The sequence below is a fragment of the Falco cherrug genome, chromosome 7, assembly GCF_023634085.1.
Source record: "Falco cherrug isolate bFalChe1 chromosome 7, bFalChe1.pri, whole genome shotgun sequence".
NCBI classification, from domain to species: domain Eukaryota; kingdom Metazoa; phylum Chordata; class Aves; order Falconiformes; family Falconidae; genus Falco; species Falco cherrug.
In genome coordinates this window covers 16,964,313-16,983,459 of record NC_073703.1, presented here as the reverse complement: position 1 = coordinate 16,983,459, position 19,147 = coordinate 16,964,313, and the positions used below count along the sequence as shown (strand labels likewise).

Below are 19,147 nucleotides of genomic sequence, written 5' to 3'. Positions count from 1 at the left end.
GATACCATTTAGTAAGTCAAAGCATTTCGGTGGAGAGCATGGCAAAGATAACAGTTTCAAGCTTGTTTTGTATTTTGGATGGCTTGGACTGTGGGATGCCATGCCAAGGTGAAAAGGGAGAATGCAGAAAGACAGCAACAGCTTTCAGTTCTGCTGTGGAAAGCACTCTTGCCATAACATGACCTGTAAAAATTACTCGTTAATGATTCATAAAGCAATGAGGTGCTGTCTCAAGAGCTAGCCAGAACACGGATTACGCCTTTCATTCCTTTCTCCATGGATGTTCAACTTTTCAAGGATGTGTGCCTTCATTTCTTGGTGAGAACTGGACTTGCTTATGGGAGCAACTGTTTCGGGCCCAGTTCTCTTTGCTGTTTTCAGTAGTGGTTTGAATCATTAAAAAAAAAACAAGCTGGAGGAGGTTGTAAGCAATTTGAAGGATGGGATCAGAGTTGGAGAGCGAAGACAAAAAAAACCCTGAAAACTTGGCACCTGAGAAATACACGCTGAAATACAGGATGGGGATAGCTGGGCGGGCGGTGGGGTGGCGGCTGTGACCCGGGCAGAGCGCTGGAGGGGCGGCGGGAGCGCGGCCCCTGGGGCAAGGGAGCGGCCCGAGAGGCCGGGGCGGGGGAACCTGAGGGGGAGCGGCCCGTGAGGCGGGAGCGCGGCCCCTGGGGCGGGGGAGCGGCCCGTGAGGGCGGTCGGTGCTGGGCCTCAGCCCGCCTGGGTCGCCGCGGGCGCGCAGCGGCTGGACAGCGGCGGGCATCACCGACGCGCCCGGCGGGGAAACGCGTGATTTGTTCAGTCCGGGGGAAGGACGGCAGCAGGGTCGGGAGGAGGGGAGGGACACCGGCTCTTGCTCAGGCGGGCGGAGGCCGCGGCCCTCCCGCAGCCCGGCTTTTCGGTCGGCGGCCCCTCCGGCAGCGCGGGGAGGGCAGCGGGCAGCGCCAGAGGCCGGCCGGCCCGCCCGCCCGCCGGGGGAGGCCCCGCGCCGCCCGCCGCTCCCACAATGCACAGAGCGGCGGCAGCCCCGCCGCCCGCCAGGTAGCAACATGGCGCGCCGCGCCCGGGCCGCCGCCTGAGCATCCTCCCTCCCTCTCGCCCGCCCTCCCGCCGCCGCCTCCGCCTCCCGCCGCCGGGCTGCCGCAGAGGGGCCGCCCGCCCGCGCCCTGCGCCATGGCGGCCTCCGAGCTCTACACGAAGGTAGGGCGGCGGCGGGGCCGGGGGCTGCGCGGGGGCGGGCGCGGCGGCGGCGGGGGGAGCGCGGCCCGGGCGAGCGGCGCAGCGGCAAGGCAGGGCAGCGGCGGGCGCTGCCGGCCCCGGCCCCGACGGTCGCCCCGCGGCGGGGCCGCCCCGGCGGGAGCCGGCGCCTCTCCCCAAGATGGACCCGCATCCCGGCGGGGCGCGGCGGCGGGGCCCACCGCCCCCGGAGCGGCTCTGCCCGCCGGGCCGGGCGGGGAGGCAGCGCGGGGGAGCCGGCCTTGCCCGCCCCGGGCCCGCCGCGGGTAGCGTGGCTGCACCGCCCGCGCCGTGTGCGGCACCGACTCGTGCGGCACAGGCGCTCTGCAGTTCAACTCGCCGCCTGGGTGACACTGCACCTTTAGGTTGTGTTTGTTCCCCTGGCAGCCGCTCAGGAGCCCTACAGTCAGCAGCGATGCGGTGCGTGGCTCTCGTGCGCTTTTCAAACAGACGCTTTTCCCATCTTTTTAGTCCTGTGCGTTAGTGTCTGTCATCAGCTGCCACCTGGAAGCAGTTACTCCCTGCTCGTCTGGACGGTGGCAAAGCCTGCAGATCGAGAGCTGTGGAAACGATTCTTTGGGCTGCTAGCCAGGCATTGTTTTCATTGCTCTGCCTTGATCTGCTGTAAAAATCTGAAAAAAAAAGGACAGACCACAGGTCTTTAAGGGCAGAAGTGATGACTGGGGTCGCCAGAACTGCTCACCACAGGACAGCATTGCAAACTCCAGATACTTCTTTCAGAAAGCTTGCACAGTCAAAGTGTGTTTTATTGAAAGCTGTGCCATCTAGATCCTCGAGCCACTTTATGAAATACTCCAGAATTACCCCCAGTCTAGTTCTTTGTGTGAGGAGAGAAAGGAAAGGAAACAGGCTTTTTGTTCTGGCAAGAATAGTTAACCTTATTTGTAGAGTCCTCTCACTCAGATGTGATAAGACAGTGTGTTAACTGTGCATCAGTACAAATCCAACTGGACAGTCCCTTCAATAGGCTTGACCATACCTGAATATTGTATTTGTGTAGGAGAGACTGAATGTGAGGAAGTGAGGTGAGCCTGCACCCCTTTAAGGATGCTGAATACATTAATTGTTACCAGGCATCTTGGTGTCTTGTGCCTCCTACAAAGTATCTCTGTTAACTGTCATTGCAAAACGGGATGAGGATTAGCATTCTGGTCAAGAGAGCAATGGTACTGCAGAGTTGTTTCCAAGTGCCCAACAGACCTCCTCTATGTAAGGAGTTATTTTGGAAAGGTATTCTGGATTTATCTCTCTCTGTGGGTGTTCTTATTATGGAGTTAAAGTGTCTCGTAAGAAGTTGATGAGAAATACTTCTTTTTTTCTTTTTTCTTTTTTTTAATTTCCAACCCCATCTGACCTTGAATTCACTTCCTAGAGTGGTTAAATCCTTTGGTCAGAAGGTGCCCTGAAAATGTGGATTCCTGTTGTCTTGGGATTGTTTAACAGTGGAAGGCTTAGGGCCCCGTGTGGTTCTTGAGGAAGGCATGGCTCTGAATTGGGTGCCTGGGTGGGAAAGCTGCTGGGTGTTCAAGAGAGACTGTCTCTGCTCTCTTCCCTCTCTGCTGACTTTTTCCCCCATGTAAAGCCATCTATCTGTTTAAATCGCGTTCAGTATCTCATCCTTGATTAAGTAACATAAATAATGGATTTAAGGTCGTAGCATGCAGAGGCAAAAGTAGTGAACACAAACAAGCGCAGGAGTGATCCTGCTCCAGTAGGGACCTGCTGGATGACGAAGGCCAGCGAGTTTGCTTCTGTGTTTTACTCTCACACCACAGGCTGTTCTTGTCCTCTTTAGAGCCATATGTAGGCACAGAAAGAGCGACTTTCACGTCTATTTTATACTGGCAGGCACGAGTCAGGATTGTCATTCAGGGCAGCTGCTTAACGTACCAGAGCTTCCAGCATAGCATCGAGGCTTAATGTATGGTGTTGGCATAGATATTTTGCTGGTGAGCAGGGTAGTGTGTGAATTTGCAGCACATCGTTGCTGGCTGTGTGTTTGCACGTGTGTGTCCTGAAGTGAAGTACCTGGCAGCTGTCTTACCCTCTCCTACTGGGAACCCACGTCCCAGCTTGCCTGAGTTGTTCAGGTAGCTGTGTTCATGCGAGTTACTTGGAACAACAGTTGGTAAAATCATATTAATGACTGGATGACCAGTGTTGCAAAGAATTTGTCAGCATCTCTTCAAATGTTGTCTGAGAATGGGAGAAACAGACTTCTTATTTCTGGCTATTGTTTGTGGAAGTGAGGTGCTCTGCTGCATGCTTCAGTGTGTCCAGTGTTGCTAACATGCACTGTTAAGCCTTCAAATTTGGTCTCTTTGCTTTCCAGCATAAAAAAATAGCACCCACTGACCCAACCAGATGTACTGTCTTGAAAGAGCGTAAAGGAGCTCTTGCTTTCCCAAGCTAAATTCTTTTTTTGTCAGAAAGCAGCAACACAAGTTTTTGAAGAAGTCGTGCTATCGCTATGAAAATCTTACTTCTTTGAGGCATCTGGGTGTATGTCTGAACCTGGTGACCGTAGAGGCGGCTTCATTGTTGCGCATGGTTGTAGTTAATCTGGAAATTTGGATTTAAGTGAAAGGACTGTCTTGAGCTCTCACACAGGCTAGTTACAATGGACCCAAACAAGCTTTGTGTTCCTGTGCCCAGTGATGCTGCAAACACAGATTCTGCTTGAAGGCATTAGCTTCAGTTTTGGGGTGCAGCAGTTTAAAACTGCGCCATGGGTTGTATCCTAGGCATTCTTATTTAAAATATTATGCCTATGAGCTCTGGTTAACTTGTCCTGTTGGGTATCTATCACTGGCGGGTTGGTGGTCCTGCTGTAGCATCATTTCTGAAAGTTTTGGTTCTTTGACTCTGGCAACAAACTTAGGAGAATCTTGATGTGTTTCCTGAATCACTGAAGCCCTGCTGAGTGGTGCTCGGGTGTAGTCAGTCAGCATTTCAGTAACTGTTGACCAACAACAGTTAGATACCTGCTTCTGCTGACCCATAAGAATTGGTGGGGACAATGTAGGCCATGTGTCAGCTTTTGTTAAGTGTAATCTGCTTTCCTTGGAGATTAAGAACAAGTGAGAACATTTTGCCTAGACCTCGAACTCATCTGACTTCTCTGCACTGGCCAGGTTTTGTGTGAGATTTGTGATTTTCAGGTGTGTAAAACCAACCCCCAGCACATGGTCTCATTGCCTGTACATGAAAATTGATGAAGCAGATCAGACACTGTGTTTATGCCACCTCTTTTAAAGTCAGAGTGAAGAGTTAACATCAGTCATTTTTGTTCTCCTTTTTCCCTGAGTTTGAGTTGTTTCTGTTTCACGCTGTGCTTTGCTAGAGCATGCTGCTTTGCCCTCTTGGGATTTCTGTTTCAGTTTTGTGTGGCTGTGTGCAATGGACTTATTTATGTATTTATCCATTCAGTCAGGCATTAATTTATTTTTATTCTTGTTGCTAACAATGTGTTCCTCCGTTTCCAGTATCTTTGAGATTAAGGGCAGCTAGCTTCAGCTAGCCTGCTCCTAATTTAGGGCCTAATCTAATTTCAGTTTGAGTGAATGGAAATATTCCTTGGAACACAGAGGAATCAGTAAATGGTTTTTGCTGGAGAGTACGGTCTGGGCAGGCTGAACTCAGTAGCCTGACCTTCAGTCCTGCTGCCCTCTCCCTGAAATGGTTCAGTTTGAGGGTTTATAAGCTGTAAACTGAGTTAGGGAAGTGTCAGAGGGAACTGTATAGAACAAAAACCCTGCTTGTGTGGTCCCCAGTGTTGCAAGGAGCCCTTTCTTGCTTTCCTGGGGGTGTCTGCGGGCAGCTGCTTCAGTGGGAAGCCAGGGTGTTAGGAGACTTGGTCTTCCCCTTCAGTTGTGCTGGGCCCTTGCAAGCGAAAATGGCAAAAGGCAGATTCTGACCAGGTTATGGCTCTTGGGTACGTTAATGGTACGTGGGGAGGGAAGTACAGCAAGAACCAACCTGAGTATAAGACACAAAATGTAACCGTGTTTCCTTATGTCTGTGCTTATTACTGGGTTTTTCTTGGGGGTTAAGAAAAAGCAGCCTTAATTATGTAGTCTTGTGTATTGCTGTTCAAACTATTGGATGTGACATAAGTGTTTTCTGCATGTTAAACAGTAACCAGTTGTCTCAGTAGATCGCTGCTTTGTTCCCCGAGAGCAGTGCTGCCTGGTAAAGCAGAGGTGGGAGTTGTTCATCTCCACCACAACCTGGGTGTGCTGCTCTGCTTCGGAGTCGGACCCGTGCGGTGCGGCTCAGAGCAGAGAGGCTGTTGCGGAAGTCAGATATGTGCTGTCAAACAATTACTTCTGCAAATGACAGTGAGCCTTTACAGTGCATTTTATAACTGTCTCTGCCTCTTCTAAAAATCTAGTGCAGCAGCAGAAGAGGGGATATTTCAGTTGCTTTTCTGCTTTGGGGATGTGCTGTGTCACTGGAATAAGCATGGTGGCAATTCTGCCAGTGACAACTCACAACTGTGTGCACCAACTTTATTCTTGCCTTTAAATTGAAGGTGCTGGGGATGTAATTACTCAGCAGTCTAACAATACTTGGTTTAACCTAACCTTGACATTTTATTATGTTTTTGTAAAAAAAAATTTTTTCTTGTAGTCGAATGCCAACCACGTCAGCCTAACAGAAAACTAGCTTTCTAATGGCAGTTTCATGACATGTCAACAATCCATTACTCTTGTTAAAAGAAACTGTGAACCTTGGGAAGCAAAGTGAGCGATGGTGTGAGTCAGAGGCCGGTCTGTGCCAAGAGCTGCTCCCCTGGGCACTGAGTGTGTCCGGAGGAGGAAATAATACCACCCTGGGCAGGTCAGTGGGGCTGGAGAGGTACCAAGCTGTTCGTGAAAGCTTCTCACAGCCCACAAACAGTTTTTGGGAGGGCATATCCTGTAGGTCTAACAGAACGCTGAAAGTGTAGCATCGTTGGGAGCTACTTTGGGGGGGAGAAAGAGATCAAAGCTTTATATTAAAAAATAGGTATTTTTTTTTCTGTAGACATAATCTTGAAAGTTGTGTGAATTCTTTGTTACATGTAAAGAATAGTTGTGAAGGTCCCATTTATAGTAATTGGTCTTATTTGTTTAATTCTTTGAGTTATTGTTTAATGTTAAAACATTTACCTAATAATTTTGGTGGATTATGTGGGATCACCCCCAAACTGTCATCGGCAATCCTTGCAGAATAGTAATGTCTGTACATTGAGCTGTCACTGATTACTTGCAGTCTGTTTCTACTGCAGCGATTTTATAGCATGAGCCAGATGGCTTAGGTAATGGATTACTATTATTTTTTAGATAAATAAATCACCAGATAAAGTGCTGTTGAGCTCCTGCTATGTCAGGAAATGTGTGCAATGACCATCATTATCTTTTGGTGAGCCACAGAGCGCTGGGCTGAGTTGGAAGGGATAGGCGGCCAGTCAGGCAGATGTACCTGGCTGCTAGGGTCTCCTCATGGGGTCTTTGGGAGTTTAATCCTCTCCATGTGTTCTCTTAACAAAGTAATTTCTGCCTGTCTTTAATGAGACCCATTGTTTAATCTCTGCAGGACTAAAGAAAGCATTTTTGTTACTGAAATTTGCTCATTGAACCAGTTGAATTGGAGGAAGTCACAGAAACGTCCAGTATCACAAGGTTTCACTGTTTCTGGATGGTCTATTTTTAATAGGATTTAAAAAAGCAAGAAGTGATAGTAAGATTAATTGTAGATGGTGTTTCAGCTGTGAGGGAATGTCCTGGGATAGAGGTAATCTTCTTAGTAGCTGGTGCAGTGCTGTGTTTTGGATTTGGTGTGAGAATAACATAGATAAGCTAACAGGCTGATGTTTTTAGTTGTTGCTAAGTAATGCTTATGCTAAGTCAGGGACTTCTCAGGTTCTCAGGCCCTGACAGTGAGAGGGCTGGAGGGGCACCGGACATTGCGAGGGGACACAGCTGGGACCTGGACTAGCCGAAGGGGTATTCCGTGCCATAGAACATCACGCTTAGCATATAAAGTTGGGGGAAGAAGGAAGGGGGGGACGTTTGGAAGGGTGGTGTTTGTCTTCCCAGGTAACTGTTACCCATGATGGAGCGCTGCTGTCCTGGGGATGGCTGAACACCCGCCTGCCGCTGGGAAGCGGTGAATGAACTCCTTGTTTTGCTTTGCTTGTGTGCGTGGCTTTTGCTTTGCCTATTAAACTGTCTTTATCTCAACCCACGAGCTTTCTCACTTTTACCCTTTCCGTTCTCACCCCCATCCCACTGGGGGGGGAGTGAGCGAGTGGCTGCGTGGGGTTGAGTTGCTGACTGGGGTTAAACCATGACAGGGAAAAGCAGTGCACAGCTGGCAAGTCTGCTGTCCTGTGGGTACCAGCGGGATGCTGCCTGGATTTCTGGCAAGTCAGAACAGCCTCTGAAGCAGACCTTGGAGGAGCCAGCCACTTGGGGTGTCCTGCAGGGACGTCCATTGAATTCAGATTTCATTACTTGAAAACACAAGGCGTACACAAACCAAATATTTAACTATTTGAAGTCTTGCTTATATTATTGGAATTTTTGACACCTGCATGTATATACAGGCATCTGTACAGACATTGCTGGTTTAAAAGGCATCTTGGCAAGGGGAAGATGATAGACCCAGTTTCACTTGGCACTGTCAAGCAGCAAGAGCTTCTTAATAAGAGGCGATGGTTTGTTTTACGCCTCTTGATTAAAGTCAGCTTAGCTTGGTTTGCATGTATGAAGTTAGGGATGAGCAGAGTCTGAACTCCTTTACTTGGTCAGGTTTTCTTTTGTGTGATTGAGGGTGCAGAGGTTATCTGTGATCTAATTTTGTGCTTGCTGTAGTACAGCAGTGTTTACTATTATGTGTATCGTGCTTGACTCAGATAGTGAGTATTTGTACAGTTGGGCCAGGGCCAAGAAACGGCTTTCGGGCAAGGCTGTTGTTCCTGGTGCTTCATTAGCAAACTACTCAAACAAGTTGAAGCAGCAGTGTGCAACTTCTGCTTGTCTTCTCTGCTGCTGAAACAGCAAGGAAGAACTTATTATTTTCCCTTAATACTAGGTGGTTCTTGTTGCAGAAAACATGGTGTTAAGGTCAGAATAAACCCATGGTTCTGAGAAGTTTTTGTCATGTCTGTGACTTTGACTCATTCCTCAAGCTATGACTTTCTGCTTAAGTTATTTTCATAGATCATAACCCCACTCATGACACGCCACAACAGATGTATGTTTTTGTTTTGGCGGTGATGCTCCTGAGAGTTTGATTGGTTTAAATTGGTAGGAAAACCTTTAAGTAGAAATGCGTTAGGTACAACATTAAACCTGTTACATAAAGGTCATGAGGCTTTTTGCACAGTAACTTTTTCCTTTTGTTGGCTTTACTTCTGAGCTGCATCCAGGATGGGGAGTTGTATGATTGGGTTGCTAAGGCCCTGTTTACTAATGCTAATAGCAAGGCTTTTAGTGACTTTCCTGGCAGAGAAGAGTGCTTTCACGCCTGTGCCAGTGCCACCCTTTGCTTAGGACTGCATCATTTCCTCTTCACTCTCCGTGTTGCTTGGCTCTGCTTAACCCTGGGTTTGCTTAAGCCTGATCCTGCAAAGATTTATCTTTATTCCATGTGAGTAATCACATTGCTTAATTTTATGCTTTGAAATCAAGCATGTAAATCTGAAAGATTGCACCTTTTATTCTCTTATTTCCTCTTACTGCAGGGAAATAACTTTGCTGTCGTATACCTGCTCACAATAATTTGTGTAGGAAAACAAGGGGAAACATATCCTAGGGATGTCATCAAGTTCTTTGTGTTAAGCTCTGTGTATGCATTGTTGCAATAAGTTAGGGCCTGTCTACTTAACACCCAATTTTAATATTTAATAGCAAGAGTGTATTTTCAGGAGTAGTTTTCGCTTTCAGGTCTCCCACCATCTCAGGGAGGTAACAGTTTCACTCATCTTCTTTTAGCATAGCCCACTTTCTCGGTTTGCTACAGGCAGCAGCCTCATGTGAAATACTGTGTGAGATGGATAACCTGAACTTCCCAGCACTGCACAAATGTGAAAAGCACCAGCATTATCGAGCTGATGATCCTGATGATTTTGGGGTCTTCCTGTTCCTGGCCATCTGGGTTATAACCTGCACTTTTCACAATATAGCTCAGTTAATTGCAGTATTCAGTAGTTTTGTTTCTGTATATTAGTCTATTTATATACAAATATAATGTAAAGAGGAGAACAGTGCTGGCTAAAAGGTTTGTGGGGGTTTTTCTGTTTGTTTGTAAAAAGCAGATAAGTACTTGGTGCAGTTACATTAGAGGAGTGCCCATCTTGCTGAATTCTGGGCATTAAGCAGCTGGAATGTAAGCACAGGAAACTGTAGGCACTACTAATAAAGTTTAAAGATTTTACTCCTACTGAATTTGTGTGGATTGCAGATATTGACCCAAGTTCTGATGTCAGTATCTGTGAATTTTAATGCAAATTCTGAAGAAGTTGGAAATGGATTACTTACAAAAGCAGAGATCTTGTGTCTTTACACCATCTGTTCTCCTTAGTGGCATGGATTTAATTTCTTTGGCCTGTTAATCAGGGACAATAGCAAGAATTGTCACGGATCTTTCCCTGAATAATAAATGGCATGGAGGTACTCAAGGCTGCGGTAAAGCTTCTTAAAATTGTAAGGGAGAAGTAGGTACAAACCTAACATCAGATAAGCTGGTATGAATGAGAAGTCACCATGCTGGTGAAGGGTCTGAGGGAGCGGTATGAAGATTAAACTGGAGCAGAGGCAGTCAGGAGTGCAGATTGCAGCTGTGCCTGCAGGGTTGTCTTTCAGTCTGTTACTTCCACGCTGTTTGGTGAAAATTGTGGTTATTTTCTGAAGATCTTGAAAGCTGTTGCATTCCCCTCATCACTCACCAAGTCTTCATTTTTGCCTTTTAACCTCGCTTCGGGTATGACTGTAGGAAGGGCTGTCAGGGTAATTCACACAGAATAAAAGCTGCTGCCAGTAATTAGCAGGAGAAGTGGTTTGCTGAAGTTATTTGGCTCTTAGGAGACAGCGGGGATGGTTGAGAGCAGACTCTTCCAGGCTACTTACTTACATTGTGGTCTGATGAGAGCCCTCACTTTAAAATTAAATGTAAAGCCTAAAGCAGCATTGCTTTGAAGAGCTCTCATTCTGTCTTTGTAGTAGGTAAGACGGGGGGGAAATAACGTGTGACGTGTCAAGTCAGTCAGTTTCATCAGCCCGACATAAATGCCTCCACGCAAATGCAGGTAGATGGGGAATAAACACGAGGAGTTAAGAGAACGCGCATGCCTGCAGGGCTGTGATCTTATTGGCGTCACCAGAGGGATGGGATGGTACCTGTGGAGTGCCGGAATGGAAGGATACACAGGCTTTTTAGGAAGGAGCAGGGAGGGGAGGTGAGAAGGGGGTGCTGAGCTCTGTGTCAGCGACCAGCTGGAGTGCACGGAGCTGTATGCCTGGGCAGGGATGAGGAGCCCACAGAGAGCTTATGGGGCAGGGTTAAAGTGAAGGCAGGGACAGGTGACATTATCGTGGGGGTCTGGTACAGGCAGGAAGACCTAGCAGATGAGGCCTATCTGTCTATAGACAGATAGGAGCAGCCTCACCTTCGCAAGCCCTGGTCCTCATGGGGGACTTCAACCCCCTGATATCTGTTGGAGGGACAGCACAGCAGGGCATAGGCAATCCAGGGGGTTCCTGGGATGTGCATTGATGATAACTTCCTTCTCCGAGTGACAGAGGAGCCGAAGAGGAGAGGGGCCACGCTGGACCTTGTTCTCACCGACAAGGAGGGACTGGTGGGGAGTGTGGTGCTCCAGGGCAGCCTTGGCTGCAGTGACTGTGAAATGGTGGGGTTCAAGATCCTTAGGGCAGCAAGGAGGGTGCACAGCAAAATCGCTACCCTAGACTTTGGGAGAGCTGATTTTGGCCTCTTCAGGTGTCTGCTCAGTAGAGTACCATGGGGTAAAGCCCTGTTGGGAAGAGGTGCCCAAGAAAGCTGGTTAAATAATCAAGGATCACCACCTTAAAGCTCAGGAGTGATGTGTCTCAACAAAAAGGTAGTTGGGCAAAAATGCCAGGAGCCATGAAGTCTTGCTGCAATTACGGATGGTGTCTTTGAGTTCTTCTGTTTGATTATCATAAGACAAGAGAATTTTGAGATTACTTTGTAATTTACAGGAGGACACTCTTGCTCTTTGTAGAGCCAGAGGCATAACCTAAAAATACTATGAGTTGGTCTAACAATGCAGGAATTCATTGCCCCAACATGGCTTGTCACACGTTACTTTCTGCAGACTCCATGGATTATTCATGAGTATCTTTAAAGCAGATGACCTCAGTTGTTTTGCTGAGGAAATCAGAGAGATTCCCAAGTTGCCTTATGAGTTAGTGTATGCTAATACAAGAAGTGTACATGGAGATCAAGCTTATTTTGCCTGGAAAGGAAACGCCAACAGCCTCCGAAAGTGCTGAAAATCTGTGTTACAAGAGATACGGGATGGAAATAGATGGTTTAGACTATATGTATGTTAAAGTAAGTAGAATATGTTTTGTTGTTTTCTTGGTTTTGACATAGGTGAAGGCTATATAGCCAATCATATAATAGCTTATAAATATAATAGTTTATTAATAATAAAGGTTTAAAGTAAGTAGAGTTTTGACTTAGGATCTGGAGATATATAAAGATGCCTTTTTTCAAACATACCAGACAGTAATTTCATTGTTTAGGACATTTTCTCCCTTAGAAAAATCTTATATGTGGAGAAGCATTTGCAGAAGTTGTTAGAATTTCATGTCAGCATGCACTTCTTCCTTGTGACAATCTTATATATTGGAAATAGGAAGGCAATATAAACTTTTTGCAAACAATCAAATAGATAATGCTTGTGGAGAAAAGGAGTGGAGTAGTCTCTCTAAGGCTAAATATGGTATACAATTTCCAGCTAGCCTGAAAGGTTCTAATTTCACTCCCCTCTCCAACACAGCGGTGTCTTCCCTGATTTCTCACGGTAATCAAGGTTAGAAATGCACTAATGACATGAGCTGGACGGGGCAGTGCTCAGGTCCCGGCGGTGCTCGCAGCCCAGCTGCGCCCAGCGACTTGTGTGCACTTTTTGCCCGGGGTTTTACCAGGGCAGGGCTGACAGTGGCAGGGGGAGAAATGCAGCTGCTTCGGCTGAAATGTTCCTGAGAGCAGCACTGTGGCCGTTAACCCTGGTTCTGCTTTCACAGCTTTGCCCAACACTTGCGGAGGGCTCTTTGGGAGGTTTAACTCTGCTCGCTGGTTTTAAGTTAGAACTTGCTGGATCACAAGATTGCAGGGTGGTCAGCGTTGGCAGGGACCTCTGGAGATACCAAGTCATTCTGGTTTCCTTGCATGGGGACATTACTGTTAATTTCCCATGAAAAAATGGTGGGACTACACATAGCTTCATTAGATGTGCTTCACTGATGCCAGGTTGCTTGTTATAATATGGCAGAAAAAAATGTCTGTATTGAGGACTTGACCGTAATGACAGAGTTATGTTCTGGGTAGCTGAGTATAAGACTAGTTTTCCCTGAATAAGTCAAGTTAAGTCAGTAAAAGCTCTGTTTTGGTGATCTAACTACATCTCAGCCTGGGGCCTCTGTGTTGTTCTAACAAAAAATGATCAGTTCATTTTTTACTTTTAGAACCTCAAGCAGGTGTTTTACTTTCAATGTGACTTTTTTTTTGTGGGGCTAGGATTAAATAAAAAGAATTCTGTTTGGACTTGAGCTCAGCTTTACAGAAGGATGCTCAGAAAAGTACAGCCTTGTCAACTATCAAAAGTTTATACCAAATATCTTTCCTTTAATTTTTAACTTTTAAATTAAACTTTCACAGTGAAGTCAGTGATTGTCCGTAATCCACATGTTTTACAGATACCAGAAAATTTAGCCTTATTTCACCTCTGTGAGCTAGGTGATCAGTTATGGCTCCACTGCTTTTTTCTTAATAACTTCTTGTTTCAAACTCCAGCGCTGTAGCACGGCACGGCGCAGTGCATCTGTCTGATCAATGGAGCCCTTTATTTTCCCTTCCTGCCTAAGCGAGTGCTCGATACACCAAATAATCTCATGGCAGTGATGCAGATGGCCCTGCTAAAGCAGGGGCGCGGAGACAAAAGACAGTGCCTTCTCTTTCTGCCTGCACGAGCCCAGGATGCGCAGCCAGCTGCAGCCAGCGCCATGAGCCCCTTCTGTCCCCCAGCGAGACTTGGGCTGTGCTGTGCGGTGCGAGAAACGATTCAGTTACCCTGCCTGCCTCCTGTGGGTGAGGTTTCTAGAAGCTTTTGGGAAAATAATTGTAAAAGGCTTCTGTAAGGTCTTAAATCCATTTAAGAACTTCAGAAAATGAAATCCAACATTTCGTTGTGTGACATCGACGTGTAAAAATATATAAGAAACAGGAGGGTCTTGACTGAATTTGTACCGGTGCTCTGGAAACAATACTTATTTCAGCATTTAGTTAGTTATGCTGTGAAGTCTATATTATGGTTTGCATCATCTTAGAGTTGAAACAAGATCATACAACAGCTTGTTTCATTTGCCCTCATAGTATTTGTTTTCTTGGATCTTAAATTCAGGCACCCATGAAGTTAATCATGACATGGTGAAGGTTTTTTTGTGTGTATTCCTGAAGTACTGGCTTTTGAAAATTTTTTGAATTGGAGAATTTTTTAATATACCCACAAAATTCACTGTAAGCACACAGACACAAAATCGTGCATCCTTTTCCTAATACTATTTTTTTTGACACAACATGTTTCATTAGCTTAATATTCAGGGGATGGCTGTAGCTGTTTCATTTGTCCTTATATTTCTTGTGGCCACTCTTCTACAACTCTTGTAACATGTTTTTCAGGTTGGATGAATTAGGTGTTTTAAGGCAGACTTATAATTAAATTCTTTTTGAAATCACTAGCATATAATTCAGTGTTGGCCATCGTTTTGGTGGTATGGATCAAAATGCAATACAGCGTATGCCTCTCTGTGTGTATATGACCTCAAATGAAGTTTTACATGAATCAGAATATGTTCCTGTTGCTCCGTCTGGGGTAGGCGTCACGGTTCTGCTTGGCATTTCCGCTGTTCTTCTTGTGGTTATTCAGTTATTCTGTGTCTCGAGTAGTGACCAAAACATTGGTGGTTTTGCTCTAGCTGTAATTGCTGTCTTTCTTGAAGGTCTTTCAGAGCCACGTTCATTCCTTTGACATCTCAGTGTATTCCTGACTGAGATTTTATTAAAAAAACCCAACAACTTTGCTGCATTCACATCTTACTTATACCAATGTACTTAAGTTTTTTGATTTATAGTAATGCATACTTCTTTAGACATTTAATTCTTGGTACTAGTTACAAATTACATACTGTCAGAGTAAAAATGCAGTGAGCTCACATCCCTTTGACAAGGGCCTGGATAAAGGAACAGGGCTGCCTTCAGTATTTACTTAAAAATTGACATAAAAATTGCAGACACTTTCGCTTAGCAGTGTGAAAGCGTAACACTGAAGAAGCATCACTTTACAAGAGTTCCAGCTTGTCACCAACAATCTGAGGAAGGGTTGTTGACAGGAAGTCTAGAAATAGAAATTGGGGATGCAGGGAAGGATGTAGCTGTGCATCCCTTCCAGCACACTGGCCAGGCCAGCGTCTGTCCCAGTCTTTGTGTGACACTCTGTGAAACGTCTTTTGTTTTGCTGTAATGGATAATATAGCCTTAAGCTCTGTCAGAAGCTTCATGTGGGCAAATTCGTGGTGTACCCAGGTGGTGCTGCATGTGACTTCCCATCGCCGTGGTGAGGTTTTCAGTGGCGGGTACTACTGGCATCACAAGCTGAGTAAGTCGCTGAGTAAGTCACTGAGTACGAGATGGAAGCCCTGGCCGCTGGCTGTGAACGGCTGCTTGGGGAGGGTGGAGGAGACCCTGTGAAAGGTGGTCTGTGAAATACAACAGGAGCTGACAAATGCTCGTTCCCTCATTAGGGGGCTGAATGAGCAACATTTTGATAGCTCAAGTCTTGTCTGGGTTAGTAATGACAGGGTGTAAACCAGATCTGTCTCCCTCCTTAGAACATTTTGAAGAGAAGGTCAAGTACAATAACGTAAAATGCAGAAAGCTATGTTTTTAAAGATTAAGAAAATGACAACTTTTAAATGTTTCATTTGTTTTAACTCCTTAAAGATGTTTCTTACAAAACCCATATCAACTACAATCTGGGAATATAACTGTTCTTTGATAGATTTGATAGTTAAAAGTAAAACAGAGTTTTCTGGCTCGATGTCAGGCCCAGTGTGTAGATTTTCAGGGGTGTAATTTTCTCTGAATTTCAGTGGAAAGGTTGCTAATAATTTTAAAATGTAAAGAAATAAAAACATTTACATTTCTGTTTGCTGATCAAAGTTGCCTGTAGTAGCATGTATATATATATACACACTGTTGCGGGTTTAACATTTTTTGCATCACTTTGAAATATGGTGAAATTTCAGGTAAGTATAAGTCAATGGACATTTTTCTGGTGGTTGAAGAAGTAAAACTTGCTGCACTGATTCTTTGTGGGGTGCTGATAATTTTTGGTTGTACCTTGTACAATCGAGGCATGTTTGGCACACAACGTACAAGTTGTTTTGTTGTTACAGGTCATCAGGTCCTAAATGCAAAGAATGCCTTATAAAAATGCTTGAAGGAAAGAAAAAGAAAGACAGGAAAAAAAGGACTTTTATGTCTTTAGGATTCAAATGTATTAGTAGATGAAATACTCAAGTGCAAGAGATATTTGTCATTGAGCTGCGGTTCAAGGAGTTCCCTTGTGCGCGGTGAAGGATGCGGTGCCTTACCTGCCTAACCTTGCGTGCTGCAGGCGCTTTGACCCAAATTTGCAAACCCAGTGTCAGAAGGAAATTAGCAAGTTGGTAGTGGTGGTGTCCTAGGGTGGAGCTCAGAGCCTGGGTCACCACTGTCCCCTGGATGCTGTTTGGGAGCTCTGCTGTGCCCCATCAGGGAATTCCCACCAGTCAGGGTAACATGGGGCTTCTGATCTTCTTATTAGGTAAACTAACTACATGAGATCGTTTTTTGCAACATTAATACATTTGGAACATGAATACAAACTGTCACATATATTTTCCGCACTATGTATCATGTTATAAATGTTTTTTTTAAATGAATGCTTTCTAAATATCAGGCCTTAAACTGTAAAAGAGGTATGTAAATGGCTGAGCTTGCTGAGCAGCAAGGCCAAAAATATGCTCCATGCCAAAAGAATGTTACTGTCTTTAAGAAAATTGATAATTTTTTTCGATTCTTTTGCAAAGTTAATGATACCATTTCCTCCAGGCTGCAAGAAGAATTTAGATGAGTTGGTCAGAGGTTTTGCAGCAGCCTGCTTGTCATGGAAATGCTCTGCTTTCCAATCCTCCCTGGTTACTTGGTATTTTTATGAAAGGAGAGTAAAGTCTTGTCTTGTCAAGCTGCAACCGGCAGCAGCTCTTTGTTAAGAGCAGTGCAGTGTTTCCTTGGGACTGCCTCTGTATCGCAGGACAGACAGCAGAAATTTTAGCGGTTTCAGCAGTGGAAGAAGTGGGACCTCCTCCTGCCTCATGTGTGACTGATCAGGATCTCTTTGTAGGGGATCCAGGTTGGTCAAGTTAAGACTTGTGTTCGACCTGTTACTCACCTGGCCATGCATCTGCTGATGTTGTTAATATAAAAGCTGAAGGTTTCTGTTTCAAGTGTTTCTAGGCTCAGTATTATCATCCATGGTGGTGGCACTGTGAACCAAGTATAGGGGAAAATATAAAGCTGAAAGGAAATTATTCTAATAGCATCAAATTATGTTTTCAGAGCAACCCAATCCAAGGAAATCCCACAGCTCAGATACAATTTTGTAGTAAGTTTGCATTTTGCATAGATAAGTTCAACACTTCTGTTGCGTGAACTTTTATGACTTTGTGTTCTGTTTTGTTGTCATTTCTCGCTAGGATAGATGCTTTTTCCAGCCTAATAATTCAGCCTGCTCTCTCCAGGGAGCCCTGTTCAGTTAGCCACAGGTTCACACTGAATGATTTTGGTCAAATTTGGCTTTGACTTTTACCACCTGTTGCTGTTCCATTGGCAGCTTCAGCTGGTGATGCCAGAATTGACTATATCTCCTTGGTCCAGCCATCAATGAACTGGTTTATTTGTCCCCAAAAAGGGGTAATTCTTGAGAGGTAGGAGGGCAATGCCTCTCGTAGGTTTTTCATGGTTAACACCTGAAAGACTGTGGGTTTTGAGGCTGTCTAAATAAATTAATAGATGATCTCTGCCAAAGGGAAAAACATAGAAGTTCACTTGTATGAGTAGATCTTGCTGAGGAACTGCAGACAGCTTTCTATGAGTTGAAATTTCCCTTTTCTTTTTAGGATGTAGATCATTTCATGAACTCTTTCAGCTCTTACCAAAAGAGCTGTTAAGCTGGGAAGATAGCTGTATCTCCTTCTGCAGTACTTGTGATTGTGCAATGGAAGTAGAAAACTATTTGACTGCTGAAGCGACTGCTGAGCCGCTTGCGTAGCTAATTCCATTTTGTCAGCAATGCCAATTAGTACTTCAAGAGGTTAATATCTCAGAAGAGAGGCTTTGTGAGTCATATGGTCTCATTTGATAATTATTATAGTCTGCTGATTTCTTCATGTGACCTAAGATGAAATCATGAGGTATGAGAGAATACTGCCATTTCCTATTATATTTTCTTATTACATAAAACTGTGGTAATACAGCTAGCTTTCCGACCCACCAGCAGAAAATGAAAACTTCTCCCTGTGTTTTTTTCCTGTTCTGGCCTCTTGTAGAGGCACAGTATAGGTATCAGTAAGCCATTGCCTTTCAGCAGCCCAGCTTGTCCTTCTTTGAACAAAGTATGATGATTCCACTCTTCCATGTGATTTTGGAGGTGGTGGAGTTTTTTACATTAGTCTGCTGTGGCTGGTAGACAGTCTAGACAAGAAACTGAATTTTGGAATTGTCCTGTCAATGTGCATTTAATTGTTTTCTTTCTGAAATCAAGGGTATCTCACCTGTGTGCCTTATACTTTAATTCAGATGTTTTTTTAAGCTTGTTTAGAGTAAGTGGCAGTCCTGTGAACGCCCAGCTGAAGATAGCTGTCTGCTGCCTCCAGCCCAGAGTGCCAGCGTGATGGTGTGGCTGTGTCATAGCGTGGCAGGATGGGCTGCATGCCCTCCCCGTGCCTCTTCCAGATGAGGATAAGAAGTCATCAGTAGTGAGCCAGAAACACACCTGCAGGGAGAGTACAACATTATTACCTGGGTAGGAAAGCTAAGTTTGTTAGAGCCAAATCAATACTGAAACACTATTAGTAAGCTTGGGGTGACATGAAAGGTAACAATATTTACCTAAAATTTCATTACTGCCTTTCCTTGGGTAAATCTTATGGTTATCTCCCCTATCAGCAGTTTTATTCTGGTGGATCCAAATTTGCATTGAACTATTAGAACGAGTAATATATTCATTGATTGTAATAAGGCACAATTTGACTAAATGTCATTTGATTCTAGCTGTAATTTTAATTGTCATTTCAGTGCTAGAATTTTAGAATTTATTGTCATTTTTAGGCTAGAATTCCCTTCCCTTTTTAGAAGGCTGATTTCTAAATCAGTGTCTAGAAGTTTATCGTATTTTAGTCTTATTTTAATGTAGTCATAAACTTGATCTTATATACTAGTAAACAGGAATAGTAGAGATACTAGAGTAATGTATTTCCTGAGAGAGGCTCCATCAGCAGTGGTGCTTTGCTTTCTGCTGTGGGGTTGG

The 19,147-nt window shown here is 45.0% G+C and overlaps 1 protein-coding gene across 8 annotated transcripts in view; it reads left to right on the top strand.

Moving 5' to 3' along the window:
- The first annotated feature begins 1,034 nt into the window (after window positions 1-1,034).
- The window catches only part of MYO5A (myosin VA), a 103,291-nt gene continuing 85,178 nt past the window's right edge, over window positions 1,035-19,147 (top strand). For all 8 annotated transcript variants that reach the window (XM_055715830.1, XM_055715828.1, XM_055715825.1 and 5 more), the window contains exon 1: window positions 1,035-1,206. In XM_055715830.1, the coding sequence (XP_055571805.1) occupies window positions 1,180-1,206 (27 nt within the window). In that variant the 5' untranslated portion in view covers window positions 1,035-1,179. The remainder of the gene's footprint in view (window positions 1,207-19,147) is intronic.